Raw genomic sequence first — 22,252 nt, forward strand, 5'->3', positions numbered from 1 at the left:
ACAGAATTTGGTCACATTTTACCATTTAAAAAAATAAATGTTATGACAACAGAAACAGGCATGTCATCAACCGGGTTTAATTGGTCGAGCTCAAACAAAATCAGGACATTTCATTAACAACCATAGATGGGATGTATACTGTAGATAGTTGGAGCCTTCAACTCTGTTTGACATATAAACACACATTTGTGTGTAAACAGTGTTTCCTTAACCTTCACATTATCCATCTCAGATATATGGCTTTTATTTTCTCTACTTAGAAAAGTATGATTAAAAACATCAGTATATACACAAATACATTCATATTTACATATTGCAAATGGTGTGTTACTCAGTTACATTATTATTTTCTTAAAAAAAAAAAAAAGAAATTGCTTGGACAGGAGAAAGGTACATGTAATAAGATTCGGTAGCCTACTTAATACATCTTGAACACAAGCAACTTAGGTGGCCCTCGTTTTTTTGTTTTTCAAATGTGATAAAACAAAGTTAGAAACCTTTAAGTGACAAAAAGAATACAAACATTGTCAAACTTTTTTTCTCTAGTACGAACACAAATGTGGAAATTTAACAAAATACTGCTTATCTACATTAACAGTGATACAACTGGATTCCAACTGGTGAAAAATTGAAGTGACTCAAAACCGTAATGTAGTGTAAAAAAAATACAGAGACTAGGACATGTCATTTTCTGCAGTTTTCTCTTTCTCCTTGGTTGTTTCATTTTTGCTGCTTTTTTTCTCCTCTCTCTTTTCTCTGCTTTTACTCCTGTCCCGACGATCCCTGTCTTTGTCCTTGTCTCTGTCTTTCTCCCTCTCCCTGTCTCGGCCCCGGTCTTTCCCACGGTCTCTGTCCCGGTCTCGTTCTCTGCTTCGGGATCTGTCCCGTCTCCTATCTCGATCCCGTTCACGTTCACGATCCCGGTTTTTCCCTCTATCACGGTCATGATCCCTCCTGTCTGAATCCCTCCTGTCAGAATCCCTGGCTCTGTCTCTTTCCCGGTCTCTCCTCTTATCGGTGTCTTGATCCCTATGTCGCTCTCCCTCCGTCTCCCTGTGCCTTTCGCCCTCCCTCCCTTTGCTGCGCTCTCTCTCTCGGCCACGCTCTGGATCGTGATCTCTCTCCCGAGTACGCTCTGGATCGTGATCTCTCCCGAGTACGCTCTGGATCGTGATCTCTCTCCCGAGTACGCTCTGGATCGTGATCTCTTTCACGAGTACGCTCTGGATCGTGATCTCTTTCCCGAGTGCGCTCTGGATCGTGATCTCTTTCCCGAGTACGCTCCGGATCGCGATCTCTCTCTCGGGTGCGCTCCGTATCGCGATCTCTCTCTCGGGTGCGTTCTGGATCGCGATCCCTCTCTCGGGTGCGCTCCGGATCGCGATCTCTTTCTCGGCCTCGCTCTGGATCGCGGTCTCTTTCTCGGCCCCGCTCTGGATCGCGGTCTCTCTCCCGGCTACGCTCCGAATCGTGATCTCTTTCTCTAGGACGCTCTGGATCATGATCTCTTTCTCGAGGACGCTCCGGATCGGGATTTCTTTCTCGAGGACGCTCTGGATCACGATCTCGCTCTCTGGTTCGCTCTGGATCACGATCTCTTTCTCGAGGGCGCTCCGGATCGCGATCTCTTTCTCGGCTTCGCTCCTGTTCGCGATCTTTTTCTCGACTACGCTCTGGATCACGGTCTTTTTCTCTCCCGCGCTCCGGATCACGTTCTCTTTCTCGGATTCGTTCTGGATCGCGTTCTCTGTCTCGGCTGCGCTCTAGATCGTGGTCCCTTTCTCTGGCTCTATCCCACTCTCGCTCTCTGCTCCAGCGCTTGCCCTGTCCCCTGTCCCATGATGGCCTTCCGGCATGGGGGACTTCCCGCTCTCTTTCCCTCCGGTGTTCCTCGGACAGTTCCCTCTGTCTCTCTTCAGAGGGTTGTGAAAGACCAGGAGCAGGTTCTCTGTGCCCTCCTTCAAAGCGACTGAAGCGATCTCCAATGCGTGGGTCTGATTCCTCTCGGGTGGTGCTGCTCCTCCTTCTCATTTCAGGAGAGTGGCGGCGCCAGGGGTCGTCCCGGTGCATATCAGGACTGTGGGCCCCCATGCGACTTGGGGGACCTATGGGGGCCTCTGGAGGAGTTGGCAGTAGGGGCCCACTGTGGCGAACAGGTCTAGCCTCATCAGAGTGCCTATCTAAGCGGTACCGCTCTGATCCTCCAAAACGCTGAGAAGGGTGGGGTCTATTCTCCTGAGGGAGAGGACCTCGGTGCTCATCAAACGATCCTCGATGTGGTGGTGAGGAGTGTGGTCTCGAGCTCTCGTACTGGTTATGTGGATTGAAGTGCTGTCCACTCATCTCGCTGCTGGAAGGTGGGCCTCTTCTGTCCTCATACTGGTTAGGTGGAGGTCCGCGGTATGCTGGACCCGGCGGGGGACCATGATTGTCTTTAAAAATATGGAGATGGTTTGGATTCTGGTCCACACTTGGCTTGAACGAGTTGGAATTGTCTCTGTTGTAGTGTTCTGCAGGGCCTCGAGGTTGGTCTACAATCGGAGGTTGAGCCCCATGGTCACCATACTGAGGTGGCGGGGGACCCCTGGGCCCTTGGAAGTGAGACAAAGGAGGGAGTCTGTTTTCAAAGTGACTTGGAGGTGGCCCCGTGAAAGGTGGAGGAGGACCTCTGTTTCCAGGGAAATTAAATGGGGGAGGAGGACTAGTGAATCTTGGTGGTGCTAAACTGTTCTGTCCATCAAAAGTAGGAGGTGGGGGAAGGCCTGGAGGGAGGCCTTGCTGTCCAATGTGCTGTGGGGGAACAGAGGGATTAAACGCTTGAGGAGCAGGGCCTCTCTGGGCCATTGGAGGGAATGGTGGTGGTGGTGGTCCTCTGAGTGGCATGATATTCTGGGGGGGTGGCCCAGGAGGAGGCTGCTGCTGGGGTGGTGGTTGAGAGCCTGGCCACTGGTTCTGATAGGGAGGGTATGCAGTCGGAGGTGGACCATATTGCTGGCTGTTGTCAACATGGGGGAGGGGACCGCGTACGGGGAGAGGAACATGCATGGGTGGAGGGGGTCCCTGCATAGGAGGGGGGCCTGACATTGGAGGAAGACCTTGCATGGGTGGAGGCATAGACATCGGAGGTGGCCTTAATAGCAGGTGTTGTCCCTGCATCGGATGGGGTGGGGGGAAGTTGGATGGTGGGGGAATGTCAGCTGGAGGTCTGTACTCGCTGTCATAGCCCGACGCCGACATGTGTCGCGGCATGTGATAAGACTCGAGCGATCTTGGGGTGTCAACCATTGTTGTGCTCTGAGTGAGTACTGGGATTGTCGAAGGTATTGTGGAAGTGTTTGTAGGCTCATCATAATAACTAGTGGTTGATGCATCTCGGCTATTCTCCTCATAATCAGACTCCTCGTTAGCTTTTAAAATACTGGCGGCATTTGGCCAAATACTATACTTGTCCATCTCGGTTTCAGTCTTGATTGGCTCAGCTTCCTCAGTTTTCACTTCTGTGTCATCCATGTAGTTGACCTCCATATCAGGTCCCACCTCCTCTCCTAATAATGGAATCGCTACCTCCTCATCATCGGACTGCATGAAGGGTAGCGTCTCACTTTTCACCTCCTCATGAGGCAGTGATGTATCTGGGCCTTTTGAGGATTCTGGGAGTTCAGTTACATTAGAAAGCTTAGGTTCTTGAACCACAGCTTGTGAGAAAGGAGTAGAATCCACCAACTGAGCAGATGTCTCCTCCTGGTCCTCAGGTTCATCAGTCGGTTTCTGGCCGGACGCAGCCTGGCGAGGATCCCTGCTCTGTCGGGGATCTCTCTTCTGGTTGATCAAGGGAGCAACTGATGACGACTTCACTAGTTCCTCAACCTTTTTGCCAAGCTGCATGAGCTGAGTATTGGCTAAAAGAGATGTGGTATTTTGAGTTAAGAGTGTTTCTGGAAGTGTCAATGAGGCACCAGGTGTCCCCATAGAAGACGTTGGCGGTTCTCCCTGTTTCTGGAATGCCTGTACTCCCATCTGTTTAAGGCTCTCCAAGATCTTTTGTGGATCGCTTATAGTTTCAGTTGCAGCCTGAACTTGAACTTGTACTACAGGTTTGACATCTTCAAAAATTGAGTCATCCTCTGGGTCATACGCCACATCATCACCTTCATTTGTAACGATCTCAGACTGCTTAGAGATTTCAGGTTTGATTACTAGCTCAACAGGCTTCTTAGGCACAATGTAGCCCCTACTGGGGTCATACTCCTCTTCTGGGTCATACGGTCTGTCATCTTCGTCCTCCTCCTCTTGTTTCACTTTAGAAATCTGTGCAAACTGCTGCACAATAGGGTCTAACATTGTAGTGGTCTGGACAGAGAGCTCACCACCCTGATCAGATGGAGAGTTGGACGCTTCTGAGTCATGCTTTTTATTTCCAAAAAGAGTTTTGAGGATGGTCTCAAGAGGAGTAGCAGCTGCTGCAGAGGAAGCAACAGAGCTGGATGGGGAGTCCCTGCCGATGGTAGTGGATGTGCTTGTAGCTTTGACAGAGGACAATAAGGAAAAGACTGAGGAGGTGGCAACACTGCTGCTTGAGGTCTCAGAGGAGTTAGGTGGAGGTGACCCTGGAGGAGTTGTGCTGATGGGGATTTCAAGACTCTGCCGTGTGCTTCTTTCTGTTCTGACGGAAGGAGATAGCTTTGGAAGGCCAGTGTCATCTGCATCTTTGGTTTGAGTCTTAGACCGTTTTTCCTCAGATTCCAATGGAGCACCGGAACGCTTTCTGTCCTTCTGGCAGATCAGCAGCCCCAAGAGGAGGTTGGGTCGAGCTGGTTCAAGCCCTGCAAAATGGACAAATCAAGCAAGAATCTTAGAATACATTTGCAAGTGAACTCACAGATAACATTTCACAAAACAGACAGACATTTTACCTTTTAAACTACTTAGACAAAAGTTTTGATTGTGTATTTCTGACTTGCGCAATAAGGACAGACAAAACAGGTGAAATGAGAGCCCCTAAAAATTGTACACAAAGAATTTGAAGCACAAAAGCACCAAAGTTCTCTCAAGTAAAAATATAGTTTTATACAACAAATGGCAATGGTAGAACGGTGCAGTGTTGCAGTTTAGCAAGTAGTCATAAAACTTGTTGGTGAATTAATTAACAGTAAAAAAATAAAAAAAAAAATGTTCTGACATTAGTAAATGAGCGCCAGCTGAAAATAAAAATATTTTATCATAGGGCTTGTGTTTGAAGTGATTATTTTGTAAATGTTCTGCCAGATATAACCAAGAGCAAATACATTCACTCTAAATCATTCAATGACATCACTAGATTGCACCTGAAATTTGCCCAAACATGACTGTAAGAAGGACAGAAACATGTAAACTGTGTACTTCTGTATAATTCTGGTTCATCTACAGTCAGGTGCATACAATTAGTCCTATTCAAATTTGATATAGGATCATAACCAGCCTGGTCACAAAAACATCAGACAAAATCAAGGTGTGTAATTCAATTTTTCTGAAGCTACTCAATTAATAAAAGGAAGAAAAAAACTCATGCATCTAATATTCTCTTTTGGGAGAACATTATGCTTACCACAGCTTTAATAGCAATGTGGGTAATGTTAACAGTGTTGTACAATCACTGGTTGCAAAGTTTACATTCAGCGCTTATGCTTCATTTAGGAGAACATCTTAAGCACCAGTGGTTTTTACCAGTGTTCAGCATGCTACCATATTAACAGCAGTGTGGTATAAAATGTTTGACGTTACTTCATTTTAATTTATTGATTCAATTAAGTTTATGTAAGAGCCAAGTCTTAACAAACAACAGGCTGAGACTGGACTCAGATGGCACCAACCTGCGATGCAAACTTCCTTTATTAGAAATGTGTGATACAAAGTCAGATACATAGCAGAGAGCACAGCAGCTGCACAGAAGTGTGTAACTCAACAAGGAATATGAGTGCCCCCTACTGTACAAACCCATGAATCACCAGGCTCTCATTTCAACCCGAGTACAAAAACAGAAATCATACGAAATATACTCACCACAGGTACGGAGATACAAAAAAACGCACAATTTAACATCAATATAAATAAACTAACACTCATTACACCAAAAAAATATATTTGTGTTTCCTTGTAAACGCTTACCTGGCCCATCAAACGGTAGGAGTTTGGAGGGTAATGGGTCCTTTGAGCTCAGTGGGATGAGATAGAGATCTTTGATACGACCGTTGTTGTTAGCCACCACACCAAATCGTTTTCTGCTGCTGAAGTAAGAGAACAGAGAGACATATGCCACCTCCTCTTCCTCTGTGGCTGGATGGAAACGGATCAGACACAGTTCCTGCGAACACAAAGAGAGCAAAAACCAGTATGTGAGTGATGCAAGATCTTTAAAGAAAGCACTTTTATACAAATTAGTTGTTTTTTTTCTCTCCAAACAAACCTTGGAGAGGGAGGTTTTGAGTTTCCCGACGTAGTCCCACACTGTGCTTGGAGATATCCGTCCTCCTACATGAATGGTGTCTGGTAAATCCTGCACAACATTAAGAACACTAATTAGGACAGTCTTGCTTTTATGTTCCCTAAGTGTTCGAAATTTAAGTTTGAAATGAAGTATCAGCCTGATCACCAGGCTAAATGTCTAACCTCCTTCAGGTGCTCAAAGGATCCTGACACCAGATAAGCCTTGGTCACAAACTTGGCCACAGAGTGCATGTTGATTAATCCTTTCCAAATCTTCTCTTGACCATGGAGGAAGATCGCTGTCTCACCATCAAGTGGAGGCTCAGATGAACTGTAAAAAACAAAACAGTCTTCCTTTTAGAGAAAATCTAGACTCCAAATCTCAGGCCTGTATCCCTCTTTTTTTTTTATACAGGGCTTTTCTGAAAGATTAGAACAATGACCCTGCCCCATCAAACTCTGCTGTAGCGCCACCAATCCTGTTTAAAAGCTGATATTCATGACATTTTAGCACACTTTATAAACATATTGCCAACAAGTGTTATTTTAATGTTAATTTATGAAAGAGTGATGAGATGGAGCACCTTGTTTTTGCCATTTTGGAAGCAGCTACTGAAGGTGGTGGAGCTGGGGGCATCGGCAGTGGTGCCTTGGGTGCAACTTCCACCGGGGCACTGACGGGAGCTGGGAGTGGTTCTGCCGAGTTGTTGATGGGTTTTTCTTGAGCAGGGTAGGTGACAGTCACGGCGGCGCTGTGCCTTGCCATGCGTGGGTCTCTGCGGGTGATGCTGACGGAAGACACGGTGGGGGTGAAGGCTGCGGGGGCCTGGGCTGGAGGTGCCATCATATTGAGGTCCAGCTGCTGCTGCGGTTCTGGGACCGCTGGCTCCATGTTAGGCGGGTGCGATGGAGGGATCTGGTAGGCTAAGGGCTCTTGGTGCTGGTGAGCTGTGGGGACCTGTGCATGGCCAGCAGGAGAGACATCCCCGGACCTTGACGAATGCAGCTCTGGTCTGGCAGGCCGAGTTTCAGGCTTCTTTGTAAGTTTGGCTTTCTTAGCAGTAGGCTCATCTTCTGTCTTCTGACCTAGAGGGCAAGACTAAAAGAGTTATTCGTCATATCTGTATAACAAATTCAATGAAGTTCACCGGAAGAAATTCAACTTGACACTTTCTGGTCTTACGTGTCTCATTTACCTGTGCATATTTTACAGTTGAGGTCAAATAGGTGAGTCCTGTGTTGAGAAGTGGTGTCTTTGAGCATGGTACCAAAAATGTCTAGCATGCCGCTGCCGCTGTTCCCCTCCGGAGCAGAGGGCTGAGCCGAAGCTGAGGGAGTGGGGCAAGACTCATCTTGGTCCTTTAGGCACAGAAAAAAGGACCTCTGTCAACTCTTAGGTAAACTGGAACAAATGATGGTCATTCCCATAACACCCAGAATTCTGGATTACTAAAACGTACAACACTGTATTTTTTTTTAGCAAAGTAGATGCGAGTAGGTTTAATGCCCAGCAATGAAGAAAAAAAGACAAAGCTTCAGTAAGAAAGTTACAGTATTAAGAAACAGGATAGTTGGCAAGATGAGTAAAATTTCATATCTTTGCTACAGTCTATACTTTATCAGACATGTGTAACAGTTTGTTCCTAAAGCACATCATGCAAAGATGAAAAGGGAAGTGTGAAAGCTAGAGAAAGACCGCATGCCACCACTTACTGCAGCAGAAGCCATGCGAGAAGAAGAAGCGGTGGCAGAGATACATACATCTGTATCAGACGTTGGGGGAGCATCATCCAAATCCATGCTGTGGGAGTCATGCCTGTTGCCCAGTTTGGAATGCCCTGAATGGGCCCTTGCACTGGGAGAGTGGGCCTGCAGGGGACAACCATATACACTGTATGAATTGTATGCATCCTGGGGAACAGTTTGATTACCAAAATCTTAACAGTGAACCTGAAGTTGACCTGTGCTTGGTGTTAAGTTAAAGGGAAGTAACATTTACCTCTGCAGCGTCGGGCTTCTTCCACTCGGATATCTCTTTGGATAGCAACTCTTCCGCACTCAGTCTCACCAGTCTGTAGGGACTGACCTCACCACCCACCACCCTGTAGAACAAGCCCTGAGAGAAGCAGAACATGCAGTGAATTTAAACTTCTAAACACGAGGGACATCGAGTAAGCTCAGAAAACAAAAGCTTGACACGCTGTAGGCCTCCTCTTTACACACGGAACTCTGCAAACACACAATGTGTACTTAAAATACGTTATGTTATATAATGTTGACTCACTTTGTTTTTAGGATCTTTCAGGTTGAACATGAGGGACCTGTACTTGTTCTTGTACCTGCTGTCAGTGTTAAGACAGAGGTTGAACATTTCCTTCTCAATGGAGACCGACAGCCTTGCCACCTCAGCCTCAGTCTTTTTCAGATCATCGCTGTCGTTCGCCCTGGTGGTAAGAAACGCAAACAAATCATTTTTGGGTGCCGTTTAAAAAAAAAAAAAAAAAAAAGGTGCCAAAGATTTACGGAGAGTAATTTGGAAACAAGAATTCTGGACTCGGTTTCGTAGGACTCTTACCTCTTATAGATGATGTCTGTCAGCGAGCGGCGGATGTTCGTTCGCATCTGGTTGTTGGGTGGCGGCGGCATGGGGGACGCGGAGGGCGCTGAAGCAGCAGAATGTGGAGGTCTAGAGGACGAGGAGTGGCTGGAGGGAGCAGTAGAAACTGGAGATGATGGGACTCTGGAGGATGAGGAGGATTTGCTAGGGTTTGGAACCTCCTTTTGTTGCGGAGCCTTCTTAGGAATGGTGAAGTTGGACTTGGTGACTCTCAGAGCTCCTGTGACGTGGATCGGACCAGGAGGGAAGCGAGAAGGAGTGTGGGCCGCCGTCTGCCCTTGTTTCTTGGACTTTGCTGCAGTTTTACTCGGGGGCGTCACAGGTTTCTTGGACACCTTTGAGCTGGTGGTCTGAAGGGAAGGCTTCCTGCCCTTCGGGGTAACCTTGGCAGCTTTAGTAGTCGGGGACTTCTTGTTTCCTTTGACTGGTGTCGGGGATGCTAGTGGAGGATTCTCAGGAGCCGGCGCTGGATCCTTCTCTTTCTGTTCCTTCTCACTCTGCTTCTCTTCTTTAAGGGGGGCTGGAAACCAAGAAAACAGAGAACAGAGAACATTTAAAAATATGCCATTATTTAAAAAAAACGAGCAGATACGACATGTAGAGTGACAGTATTTTTAACAATGCAATTTATCATGATTTTCAGTCTATAACTCATAGACATTGCTTTGAAATGACATCAACTTCAGTTAATTAATGTCCCACATGAGTCATTGTGTACAAGCTGTACACACCGCAATACACATTCTGAAATAAACACAAATTTGACAACTGGGCAGTTAAAAAGCCCTTCTTTATTTGTAGCAGTAGCAGATACATTGTGCTGTTTATGCAGGTCCTTTTGAGCAAGAAAGGTACTCTTCCCAATTATTATTTAATGGCAATAGTTTATATTGCTCAGCTAACCCTACTTCTCAGTGCCTATAGAACCGAACAGGAGAGAGAGAACTGATGAATCTTGAGCAAACTCACTTAAACTTACTGAAAACGGACCAGCTAGAAATGTATAACTCACTCCTACTCAAACTGTTAACATTCATTCCTATCATGAGCTCAACTTCAAACCCTAACTCTTACTGATGAGGCGGCGAGCTCTGACCCAAACTAGACCCAAATCTTAATTATGGTTCTTTCATTTTAGTAAAATGTTCAGTTACACATGAATAATATATTTCCTTTAACTATACATAAGCTAAGTATACCAACCAAGTTGCACCAACACCTGTATGACAATACACACTTCTCGAATCTTTCTTCAACCCGTCATCTGCAGATGCTAGTGCATCATCAATTACGTCCAAGTTGCATGTTAAAGCTTCCTTAGAACAAGCATTAACCCCACTCGATTACAAACTATACACCCACTCAAATGCATAAAACACAATGTTGTGCACAGCAACAGTATTGTGACCGTAAGCAACCAAAGTCAAACCATCTTCTGAAGATAGGCACAACAATCAAACAGAACAAGTCAATGAGCCATTATTTCCTCCTTCTGTTGATCACACAATCAGTTGAGAAGAGGCATTAACTAAAGATTAACCCTTGCTATCTTATCAATTAAGATCCTTAGAATGACCTCAGTGACCCCTTATAAAAAGGAGAGGTGAAACCAACTGTCCGAAATTTCATTGCAACAAACGTTCCTCTAAAATCACATCAGATCTCATCAGGTGTAAAATGTGTGTGAAAAGCGTCAGCGGGGGTCTTCCTCTTCTGAATCGGTGTGCTCAGCCCAGGTCTTCAGCTTCTGTCTTCTGCTGTGGCCCTTCTGGACTTCACTGCAGTATCTCCAGGCGGTCTCGTTCCTGTGGCAGAGCTTCATTCTTTTTTCGGCTGTTGGCCATCTGGGGTCTCTTGAGTGTCACGTCTCCAAAGTGTGTGTAGATTTATCAGTTTAAGATATGTTTGTTAAAGCTGAACCAGTCAGGATATATCCTACAGCAAGCCAACATTGCTCACATAATCAATCAAGCCATCCTAAAATCTGTTATATCACCTTTTATTTCAAAGCCAGTTTCCCACGAGCACTTGTGCATCATATTCAATATGAATCAAAAACTTTGAAGTCAGTCTGTTACCCACAGAATTAAGGGTAGGAAAAAAAAAACAACACAAAGTTGTGTTCAAGAGCAGCTCAATATGAACCGTTAACTTCATTGGTCCACAATAAAATGGGCGGATTCTGAGAGACCTACCTGCTGGAGAATTAGAAGAGGAATTTATTTTAATGGGTCAACAGCTGAGGTGATGAACCCAGGAAGTGGAGAGACTTGTGTGGGAAATCTCACTCAAAACACACCCACACACACCAGTCCATTCATCACATCTAGACATCTCATCGTAAAACACAAGAGGTTAGAGTTTGAGATTATGGCCCTCCCTTTATCGCTGCCATGTGAACCTGTATGTTTTCATCTACAGCCCTGCATTCTAACTATGAGGTGTTGAAAAGAGGCACTGCAGGATTTGAGTGTTGCACTCTAAAAATGTTGCCGGACTCAGAAGAGTTTTGTTAAAAACTGCAATTTTCAAATTTGATGCAGCAGAGGCCTAGGTATCCTTACTTTCAGTCCATAGCATGGGCCAAAATCTGATAAAGTGACGTTATCCTGAATCCTACATTTCCCATAATACTTCAGCATCATTTGTTAGATGCTGCCTGCCTGGTAAATGCATACATTTTACAAGCGCCTGCCTTTGGTTTAAAACGCAGACTTTCTATTGAGGACTCCCAAGCTGAGATCACCTTAGTGACATCACAGCCATGGAAGACATTATGTAACTGTGTTCACATGCTTAGTACCTAATTAAACTACTAATAAAATGATTTTTATGAGTGCAACCTGTAGAGTGCCCCTTTCAAAATAAAGGTTCTGGATTATTGAATACTTACCCAAAGCCACAAATAGCACTTACCTTTTTTCTCACAGCTGCCAACATTTCATTGAGTGACAAAACCTTTACATTATCAAAATCACAACACTTTTTGTAAAAGATTTTTTAGATCTAGCAAACAGCGGAGGTCATCTCCCTGTTCATCCCCATATGTACGGATCACTTCTAAATTACGTTAACATCCCATGAGCCGCATTTATAATGGAAAAATAACAATGTGGTTTCAACAACAGCCCCAGACCTTCAAAGAGATACATACACTTTTTGTTTAACACTGTTGGTGATATGGGTGTAGTCTTTTCTGGTGTTACTGCAATGTAATTATGGTCGCTGGACCAGGACGCAGTGGCTGGCGGGGGCGGGTGTTCCTCAGCATGCTCATCTTCGCCGTCATCATCGTCATCATCATAATCATCATCATCATCATCGTCCTCGTCCTCCTCGTCATCATCATCTGGATCCGCACTGTGGTCTTCCTCGCTCTCCGACTCCTCCTGGATTTTCTTCTGCCGCTTCCTCCCACCAGCGGCGCTCTTCTGGGTGGACAGGAAGAAACACACATTCAGGACTTTTAGTTACACTGCTCAGATAGCAATGTTTGATAACATTACAGGTAAAATACACACATTTGACTTGTTAGCTTTTTTAAAAAAAAAAGGTAGATTCCCTCAATAAAGTTCCACCAAATGCCAGGAAAATATGTCCATAGTAAACAACTCTTAACTCTTATGGTCTTCAGTTTGCCTGCTCTCACTTTTTGTCTGTTCTAATTACTGAACACATAGCATCAAAGTAAATGAATGGCATGACTGCAAACACCACTCTGCATTGGCAGCATTCTTCATTGCTCTGCATGTAGCATCTAAGCTTCTGTAAATCTGGACATATTTCAATGAAAAATGAACACCATTTACTAAATCAGGCCCACGTTAATGGTCTGAGCCAGCGAGCCAAAAAGTTAACTTCAGACATCAACTTCAGGGACCTGTATTACAAGGCAAGCGCAACACTGTCAGCAGTTCATCAAGTTGAATCTACACATGACTTGAAATAATTAAAGCTTGCCGGGTAAGATATGCTTGTTTAGAGTACATCGTTGTTTACTCGCTTCTCCCTCTCTTGAAGGTTCGATCCCAAAAGTCCATATGGGTTTTCAAAGTACTAAAACCACAGGGTTTCTAATCCAGCTCTGACTGCACAGGGGACTGTTGACTCCTGTGGGGATTCGATGTAGTTACAGACGCGAAATTAGGTCGACATTAGGCTAATAAAAAAGAGCAGAAGCACAAAATGTAACTTTACAAAACAGATATAACAGTAAAAGCAAGAATACTTACAGTTATTATAAAGGCTGTCATATTCTGTTGATATTCCCAAGCCTATAGTTAGTGTTATTTCCCAGCTGTACCGTCACCATTAACAATTATATAAATATGAACGATACAGGACATAAAAAATGCATACTAGGTATTAGGAGCAAATATTAATTAAAATATTATTTTTGTTTGATAAAACAGGCTTATTGAACAGGTGCATCGGGGAAAATGATTTACTTATACAACCCATGACATGGCATCTAGAAATCACATTTTAACTTCAATTTCCCTCGACTGGGCTCCCTCTAATGGGCTACATCATTTTATCTTACAACTAACATAGTATATTAACTTGTAAAGCAAAACAATTGGGTCATTGAGTTATGGGTGTCTCAACGTCTTGAAATCTGCAATGCATGCAGTGCGTATGTCCATTTCAGGATCCAGTGGAAATGATCACTCAGTTATTCCCAAGAGCTGACTGTTCAGTAGACAGGACAGTTGCTCATTTAGATCTGATCCATTTAACTTGACCTGCTCGACTGCAAGGTACCAATACATGCAGGTTACCATTGTGATCCAATCGTTAACTGTCAGTCAGCTTCTCATTACCAAACAGCCTATATTACCACCAAATTTAGGTTGCTGACGCACTCAATTTGCCTCTCAACCATCAAAATGAAATTAGAAAGTAACAGCTGACCGTTATACTTTGTTACGCAATTTCAATTCCAGGTAGCATTTTAGAGCAAGAGTTAAACTTTCTTAACAACTTTGATTGGGTAAGATGTTGGAAGGACGGGAGCAAAGACAAATCTCAAAATGGGATTTATATATTTTTAAAATTCAAAATATGACTGTAATAAATGATGTGTTGAAATCAGGTAAAGATTGATGTTCTCATGAATTTTCTGATATTATAAATCAACAGTGAAACCAGCCACAATATCATCGAAACACATCATTCTAACAAAAAAGCCCTTTAGGAAATAATGTCTCATATGTGATAAAGACATAACATCAATAAGTTAAATCTGTACACCACTATGACACAGATCCCCACTGCTAGTGCTGTTATAACTCTGCACAGCCATTTTCATTGGGTGGAAGGTATAAACATGACAGGTGAAAGGCAACATTGGTCCAGGTTACCTTTGGTGTGGACTTGGTTTTCTGAGGCTTGGCCTTGTCCTTCTGCTTGGGATCTTTGACATCAGTGATGGACTTCATGGCTGCAGCAGCATGCCTCAGGATACAGTCGTTGCCACAGTAGACAGAGTCGGGCTGGGCGTTGTTCTCACAGCCGGGCCCGATACATTTGGGGAGGGAAGCGTCGTCGTTAGCCTTCTCCTTTAGCCCCTCAGCTGTCGGTGTTGTTTTCACCTCCACGTTTGACGCCACTTTCTCCTCCGTGTCTGGTAATGCTTTCTGCTCTGCTGTGGTTGCTGCCTTCTTCTTTTCCATGGTTGCTGCCGATTTCTGGTCTGCTTTCGGCTGGGATGGCTGCTGTAGGGCCTGCTTCAAGTCAGTACACAATAAAAGTAACAGCTAAGGACGAGCAATGCCATTTTGAAAAGTTTTTTTACAATACCCTCTTACTGGATTTACTACTCACTCTACTTATAAACGGGATTTTAAAAAGTGTGTACTAGGTTTTGCAGAACGGTGTTTTGTTTCAAGTTGTGACAGGTTGCCATCGCCAAACCTTTAACCATTTATTTGACCACACAGATTCAGAATCAGGAGCTACTTTTTTGGTCCAAGTCTCTATTCTCTAAACAAAGCAAAACCAAATGCGCACCAAAAGACGCAGACTCAAGTCACAGTAATAGCTCTACACAATTTAGCGAAAACGCAATACAGCCAACTTCAATTTTCAAACCACAAAATATTTGTCGATATCGAAATGTGTCAAAATACCATTTTAAATTAAATGTCATTGTGCTGCAGAAATGTCCTTGCTTAAACATCATATTCTACAGACTTAAAGCATATTTGTATGGTACAGATCCCTTATAAAAAAAAAAGAAAATCATACCATAATCATTTTTAATTCGCTTTTTCAATCCTTCCTCCTAATAATGCAAATCCTATCTCAATTGCAGTATCAGAATAAATAATCGAAATTAGATATTTTTTCAAAAATGTTCAGCCATACACAATAACAGGTGGAGTCATGCAGCACTGATTAATAATTAAAATATACTTTCCAACTAGACATTTAGTACCTTTAACAGTAACTGGGGTGAAATTAACTTCAATTTATAAACTGTTGACAACATCAAATATTTACCAATGGTATCATATTAACTTTGAAATGTAGATAACCAAGACAGCACCTGACATGCCACTGACCATAGAACTTCATGGTCTGGGTGGACTTCTGATCCTTCTATGTAAAGCTATGAATGCAATGACTAAATTAAAAATATATATGGGCTTGATACTATACACCCTAGTTTCTGACTGTACTTTGTATATCACTGTACTTTTTAAACTATTGACTGTGCTGATTTAACCATGTTTTACATCGTGTATTGTTTGTATTATGTTTTGTCTTTATCTTGGACACCAGGAAGATTAGCAGTTGCCAAGGCATCTAAATCGGGATTAAGTTAATAAACAATAAACATGCACTGACAGAACAATAAGCAGAGCAAATAAAACAATGATTTAATAGCTTGACTCAAAAAAAAACATTCAAGTTCAATGCCTTTAAGTGGAGAGCAGTTGTAACCTACCGGCTGAAAGATCTTTATCTTCTTTTTCCCAGTTGGATTCGTAGCTTTCTCGATCCTGCCTTTGATGCCCAGGTCCTCTGCTGCCTTCTCTTCAGTTCCAGTAGTGGAGGACGGAGGGGCCCCCACAGCCTGAACAGCTACCCCACTGGTGTTAGTTCTCTCAGCAGATATCCCAGCATAAAAAGCGAGAGCAGATGTCGCTGCTTTGGGCTTCCCGATATCTGTGCTTGTAGAGAGGATAGACGTGGCGGGTCTCACCACCTGGTTTTTCTTGGCAGTGCAATTGGGGCAGATGTAGTCTTCGCCATTTCTCTCCATCAGGCGCCCACGAGCCTCGGTGATGCCAACGCAGTCTCCATGGAACCACTCCTCGCAGCGGTCACAGCAGATCATGAACCTAGTGAGCACAGGACATTCATAGTGCCACGTTTCTTCAAAGTAATGCTTAACATAAACTGTCTGCCATCCCTCATGGAGTAGATCACATAACATGAAAACGTGGAATCAGACAGTGGTTGTAGTTGACAACAAGGAGGGGACATAAAAATGGAACTTATGTAGAGTTTAAAGTGCAATGAAGATCAAATGATACTATGCTGATTAAAATCCAATTTCATTATTAACACTTTAAAAAGGTGCAATATAAGGGATTCAGAGCATTAATATAGCATCTAACAACAATTTGCTATGTAAAGATATCGTGGAGTAACTCTGTCCTGAGCAGAGAATTACATTTTCACTGTGTGTGTTGTAATCCATCTCTTTGCTTTGTTGTCAAGGCCCGGTTGGCCGCGTGTGCTTTTAGTGCATGTGAGCCTGCACTACTGGCTAGCTGATGGCTGCCGATCTAAACTGCACACATACGGCGGTTACAGCTGATAACAGCGCCGGAAGTGCTTTGCACCTGCCCGCTGGTAAACACTGTTTGCAGTGTTTGCCGTAGCTTGCACTGCTAGCGGTTAGCTCAGCCCTAGCCATGTTATGAGCTGTTGAGAGGCAATAGAAATGCTCCAAATATCATGTATAGCACCTTTAAAAGGGACCAGTGTGTAAGATTTAGGGCAATCTATTGGGAAAAAATGGAATATAGATGAATTATTATGTATTATTAGCGTATAATCAACTGAAACTAGCTTAGAACAAGCACTTCACATCGGGAGTGGAATACCATGTTGCATGGTCATCTGTAACCTCCACACTAGATGCCACTAAATCCTACCCATTGGTCTCTTTAAACAAACATTGTGATCACATTCACACCAGTAACGGTTAAAAACAATACGATACCTCTTGTTGTGTTTCTGGCGACAGATGCAGTAAAGGGCGTTGGGATCGTAACCTCCCTCGTCTGAATCAATGGATGATGACGATGATGAGGAAGATGAGGATGTTGAGGAGTCATTCTCATCATCATCATCATTGTCCTCTTGTGTCTGAGGCTTGTGTGTCATCCCAGCAGCTTGGGCAGCTTTAGGCTTAGTCTCTCTCTTGACTGGAGTGGTGATTTTGTTGGCAGCGGCAGCAGCAGCAGCAGCAGCAGCAGCAGCAGCAGCAGCAGACCTTTAACAGGGGTCGTGCTCTTATTGGCTGCCCTCTTCTTATTGACGTATGTTCTTATTGGTCCACGTTTGACCAACACTGCTGCAGCCTTGTCTGTGCTTTCCTCGTCAGACTCATCATCAGTCTCGTTCTCTGATTCCCCTTTGTCATTTTCATCTGCATGTTCATTCTTCTCCTCACCTTCCTCTTTCCTCTCAGAGTCCTGCTCTGGCTGAGGCTGTTCTGCGTTAGTGCTCCCTAAATTTTCTGGACTGGGAGAACTTTCTTCATCTTTTTTCTCCTCATCTTTATCCGTCAACTGGTCTTTCTTAGCTGCGTCTCTGCTGTCCTCCTCATTTTCAGAGCTCCCCTCATTTTTGACCGCTACGCCACCGCCTCCTCGGGTCTGTCTGCCACCTCGCCCTTTCCTTTGGATCTGCTTCCTTGCGCCACTTCTCGTCCTCCTCTCTGGGGACTCTACCTTGTCCTCTACCCCCTTGGTGTCAGCGTTACCATCAAAGCTGGCCTCCGAGGCAGTCTCTGCGTCAGTTGGGGTTTGGGAAGGAGGATCTCCGCTTTCCAGACTAGGAGGGGCGCTCCTTCTTTGCCCTCGTTTGGCAGTCGAGAGGAATTCCTCTAGTTTGTCGGTGCGCTTCGGCTGCCTCCCACTGCGACGTACAGGACAGCGGGTATCAGGGCTGTCGGTTGCCGCCTCAACGGGCATCTCTCGTTTCGCAACAGTGGACCGTCGGAAACACCAGGTCTTCTTTACTTCCCTGTTGGCCTTGGAGGATTTATTATCTGGCTCTTCTACTGTCTCTGTGGCCACATTCTCGCTCTCTGTTGGAATCTGCTCTCTATTCCCTTCTCCAAACCCTGTCAACAAACAATCAAACAAGGCTGTGGGCAAAACAGATGGCATGCAACATAACAACATAGCCAAGAAACAACTAATTGTTCTGTGATCAAGCATAAAAAACAAATTCAAAAATGATTGCTTGGCTTGGATAAGACTCTTACTTGCCCTACATTTTCACCCAAATTTAAAACCATTTCAAGTTTATAGAACCAAAATTGTGCCCAGTATTACTACAAGGTCCCCACCCATTTATTGTGAGGGGAAAAGAAGCTCAGCCAAGGTACCTTGAGCGCAGGTATCCATAGGGTCCTGGCTCTGCTCTGGCTCAGGAGCTAGAGAGAGCTCAGGGCTTGCATTCTCCTCCATAGATGATGGAGTCAATCACTACTTTCAAACAGATAGTCTACAGTTAAAAGAAGAGCACATAAGACCAGCTATGAGTCACTCTTTTCATTTCATAATATGGAAAATACTGAAGGCTGCCAGGTTTTGTCAATTTATCAATCAAAAACGTAAATATACTTGTTCCTATTACATTCCCGCTCCAAAATTGTGTTACAAATAGAAACGATAAAAGTTGATTGCCCCATACAGCACTAGTTCAACAAATATTTGTAATGGCAGCTCTATTGAAGGCATGCAATGATGTCACCACTACTACCACCAAGTATCGAAACTACCTTGTTACAGCTGCTATGAATGGGCAAAAAGGCTGTAATAGTAATGTGGAACCAAAGCTTACAAGCGTTCACAAGCATTAGCAACATATGCGAGGCTAACCAGACACAAAATAAATATAGCCGAGACGGAATTAATTGTAATAGTCATACAAAATAGTTTATTTTATTCTATATATTTTGTTAATTCAATTTCATAACATAAGAGATGCTTTTTTAGTTTTATATCCTATTGTGACCTGTTGCCTATTGTGAAAATGATTGTTCAGTGTACATACAGTGTAATGCAGAAATATTCGAAATGTCCCTTGTTTTTATAATGAAAAATAGTTCAACACATTGGCCAGAGGGTAGAAATGCTACCTCAGTTCCTGGCAGGAGGATTGTGTCTGTCGTTTACATTTTCACTACTGTCTGTTCAATATAAATTAATAGAAACGTATCCTTATGCATTTGGACTTTAATTTTGCTGTACTCCCACCGAACCCTGACTCCTAAACCGGCACATGAACCAATAAGTGACTTTTGGTTCCCGTTACACCCCTTATGGGAAGATATGCAATACTGTTGAGAACGCCAATACTTATGTTAAAATGTCCGCCCTTTCATATTTCCTTTCAAAAATAAACCTTCTGCAGCCGATAAAAGTTTGTCCCATAAATTCTTCAACCTGTAAATTAGCTTTTTTATAATTAATTCAGTATTTTCCATGCGAGTGTATGAAGACAGATGCGTGTGTAGCATATTTGCGACTCATGGGGACTGACTACGGCAACTTGTGTGTATAGTCACATCACATGCATACCCTCTATAGTGTAATGCTGCAATTTAAGGTTTTAGAATACTGGAAAATTAACCATTCGTAGAACACTACAATTATATTAACTTCATTTAAAATCACAGAGGTTAATGTTTTCCGTTTGAATACTTGACAACCAGAACACCATCTTGATAGTCAGGAAACACAAGTCTAAACTATTGTGGCCCAACACAATTTAAATTGATTGAGATTGGTGAATTCATTCTGTTTAGTCTTACTGCAAATCAATTAAGAAACTATACTTCACTTAAGATTGTCCAAGATAAAACTGCCAATCTCTAATTTAAGAGCAGATCATGAAAATAGCAGATGTCTTTACCTGTGGTTCAGCAGTGATGAGTAACAGAGTTGTCTTTCAAACAAAACAAAGGCCTTGCACCAGTAATCATCGGTCGTGGTACAAGGTGAAAGGATCTGCCAGAAAGAGCAAAACACAAATGAATACCTCACTTCAATTAAGATGCAGTAAGGTCATGTTTAAATAATAAAAATGAAAACGATCTGATGTTAATTTAACTGGGATATTTATCAAGTCCACAACTGCTTAATTTAAGTTTCACCTTTATATGATCAATATAAAAGAATAAACAAATGGGAATTTTGACCTAAAATGTATCTGGTTGCATAAATTGCAGTGTTATTCAAAGTAACTGCAAATGAATAAAAGTACCAGCATGTGCAGCAATCTGTTGACACTAAATAAGAAACTTCAGGGAATAATCTAAATCTTGTAATAACAAAAAGCATTTCGATACTTATAGTTTAATGCATTTCTGCACAATACTGACGTCATGTCTGCTTTTCAATTAGCCGTGCACACTGCACCGTCAACACATACATCCAACCAAAAGTGATTAAACAGAAGTCTTAAAACAGAATGATTAGACACCGATGGTGTGCCTCAGGTCACGACACCGTGCCACGTGAAGGGCAGGGAATCTGTTGCCATGAGAGGTGGGAGGGGCGCGGGACGCAGGTCAAATGTAACGACAGGGTACAGCAGACAACCGGGGAATACATCTTCTAACATGGACACATTCAGCCAGGCTATGGTTATAATCGGTGCATTGAGGTCCAGTCGTTACTGCTCGGCAGCGAGAGAGGCCGGCTGCACGGGGCCTCGGTGATCCCAATCTTACACCGTATCCCGTTTAATATGCATGTAACCAGACGACCACGTTACCTCCTGCACACCACCGATGGACGCAGAGCCGACACTCTGCCGTACGACGCTTAAAGGTTCCGTTAAAGGTTCCGTTAACGTGCCCTGCACCGGGCTGCACCACCGAGTGGGCCTCACGAAGATAAAGACGCATTAGGACGTGTCGGCGGTCTCTTTCCCGTCGTGTATGGCTGCATGTTGCGGCACACGGAGCGTTGCAAAGCGTGCACACTCCTAGCCAGCTAACGAGCCCGGCTAACGCTGCTAGCCACCACGAGTACGAGCAAGCTAACGACTGACTCACGTTAAGCTAACGGTAACCCTCACACGTGACGTGAACGACGAGCCCCGCACAGAGACAGGGATGCGTTATGTAGCAGCAGCAGCCACACACGACTGACCAGAGTCCAGTTTAATGTCGTAGTGTGTCCGTAACGTACACGAGTGTGCACGTTACGGCTAAGGCTAACGTTAGCCTCCAGTACCTGCAGCGGGGCGACGCCTCGACGGAGACCGCGCCGCGTCCGCGACACATCACCCGTGCATTTAAGTTGCTCAGATATTAGATTGTTGCATTCTACCCACCTACACGCTAGAAATACCGATGATATGCCCTCGCTCTTCGGTCAGTCCTCCATTTTCCATTCCCGCTGGATCTAGCTAACCGACTGCGGCAGATGGCTGACGGTGTCGAGAACGCGCTCACCGTGTCTGCAGCGCCCCCGGCGGTCAGGAGGCCACTGAGCAGGCACTCGCAACCACGCCGAGTTTGTTTGGCTTCTATGCATAGGCTCAGCAGATGCGAGATAATGATACACCGCTTTCTAGCATTTTTAGGTTAATCTAAAGGTATGTTGGACGCTTTAAATGCCCTGATACAAAGATTTGAATTGAATGAGTATTTCACTTAATTTCGATTACTTCAATTAGTAACCTATAGCAGACAATATACTGAATATGTGGCATTTTAACATACTTTTATACTATGGGTCAGGTGTGTTTTTTTTATTATTATTTTTTTATAAATCTGTCTGTTAGATGGTAATTTGATGTTATGAGTAAGAAGCTGCAGTCCTACGTTTAAATTTGCCAAATTCACAAAAGTCAGAATTCCTAACTTCTATCTGTGGCTTTGCTTCTGATATTTCATACAGAGCTGCTGTA

The 22,252-nt window shown here is 43.9% G+C and overlaps 1 protein-coding gene across 1 annotated transcript; it reads right to left on the bottom strand.

Moving 5' to 3' along the window:
- Positions 1 to 59: 59 nt before the first annotated feature.
- dido1 (death inducer-obliterator 1) lies at positions 60 to 21,815 on the bottom strand. Its single transcript, XM_054616360.1, has 19 exons — positions 21,674 to 21,815; positions 20,246 to 20,340; positions 18,714 to 18,832; positions 17,589 to 18,446; positions 17,319 to 17,547; positions 16,032 to 16,428; positions 14,443 to 14,805; positions 12,234 to 12,510; positions 9,038 to 9,599; positions 8,747 to 8,906; positions 8,462 to 8,578; positions 8,176 to 8,331; positions 7,659 to 7,821; positions 7,047 to 7,548; positions 6,646 to 6,793; positions 6,443 to 6,532; positions 6,145 to 6,340; positions 1,281 to 4,823; positions 60 to 958 (listed from the first exon to the last, which is right to left on the bottom strand). Exons 3-19 carry the CDS (start codon positions 18,793 to 18,795, stop codon positions 675 to 677), a joined length of 8,127 nt encoding a protein of 2,708 aa, XP_054472335.1. The 5' UTR covers positions 18,796 to 18,832; positions 20,246 to 20,340; positions 21,674 to 21,815; the 3' UTR covers positions 60 to 674.
- Between the last annotated feature and the right edge of the window lie 437 nt (positions 21,816 to 22,252).

This window comes from Anoplopoma fimbria, chromosome 17 (assembly GCF_027596085.1).
Source record: "Anoplopoma fimbria isolate UVic2021 breed Golden Eagle Sablefish chromosome 17, Afim_UVic_2022, whole genome shotgun sequence".
In the NCBI taxonomy this organism is placed as follows: domain Eukaryota; kingdom Metazoa; phylum Chordata; class Actinopteri; order Perciformes; family Anoplopomatidae; genus Anoplopoma; species Anoplopoma fimbria.

Excerpts from the sequence above, each read along its gene's own strand:
- dido1 (XM_054616360.1), bottom strand. The coding sequence starts at position 18,795 with ATGGAGGAGAATGCAAGCCCTGAGCTCTCTCTAGCTCCTGAGCCAGAG. Across the intron at positions 16,429-17,318 it reads CGCCAGAAACACAACAAGAG|GTTCATGATCTGCTGTGACC; the intron begins GTATCGTATTGT and ends TGTGCTCACTAG. Across the intron at positions 6,341-6,442 it reads TCAAAACCTCCCTCTCCAAG|GAACTGTGTCTGATCCGTTT; the intron begins GTTTGTTTGGAG and ends TTGTGTTCGCAG.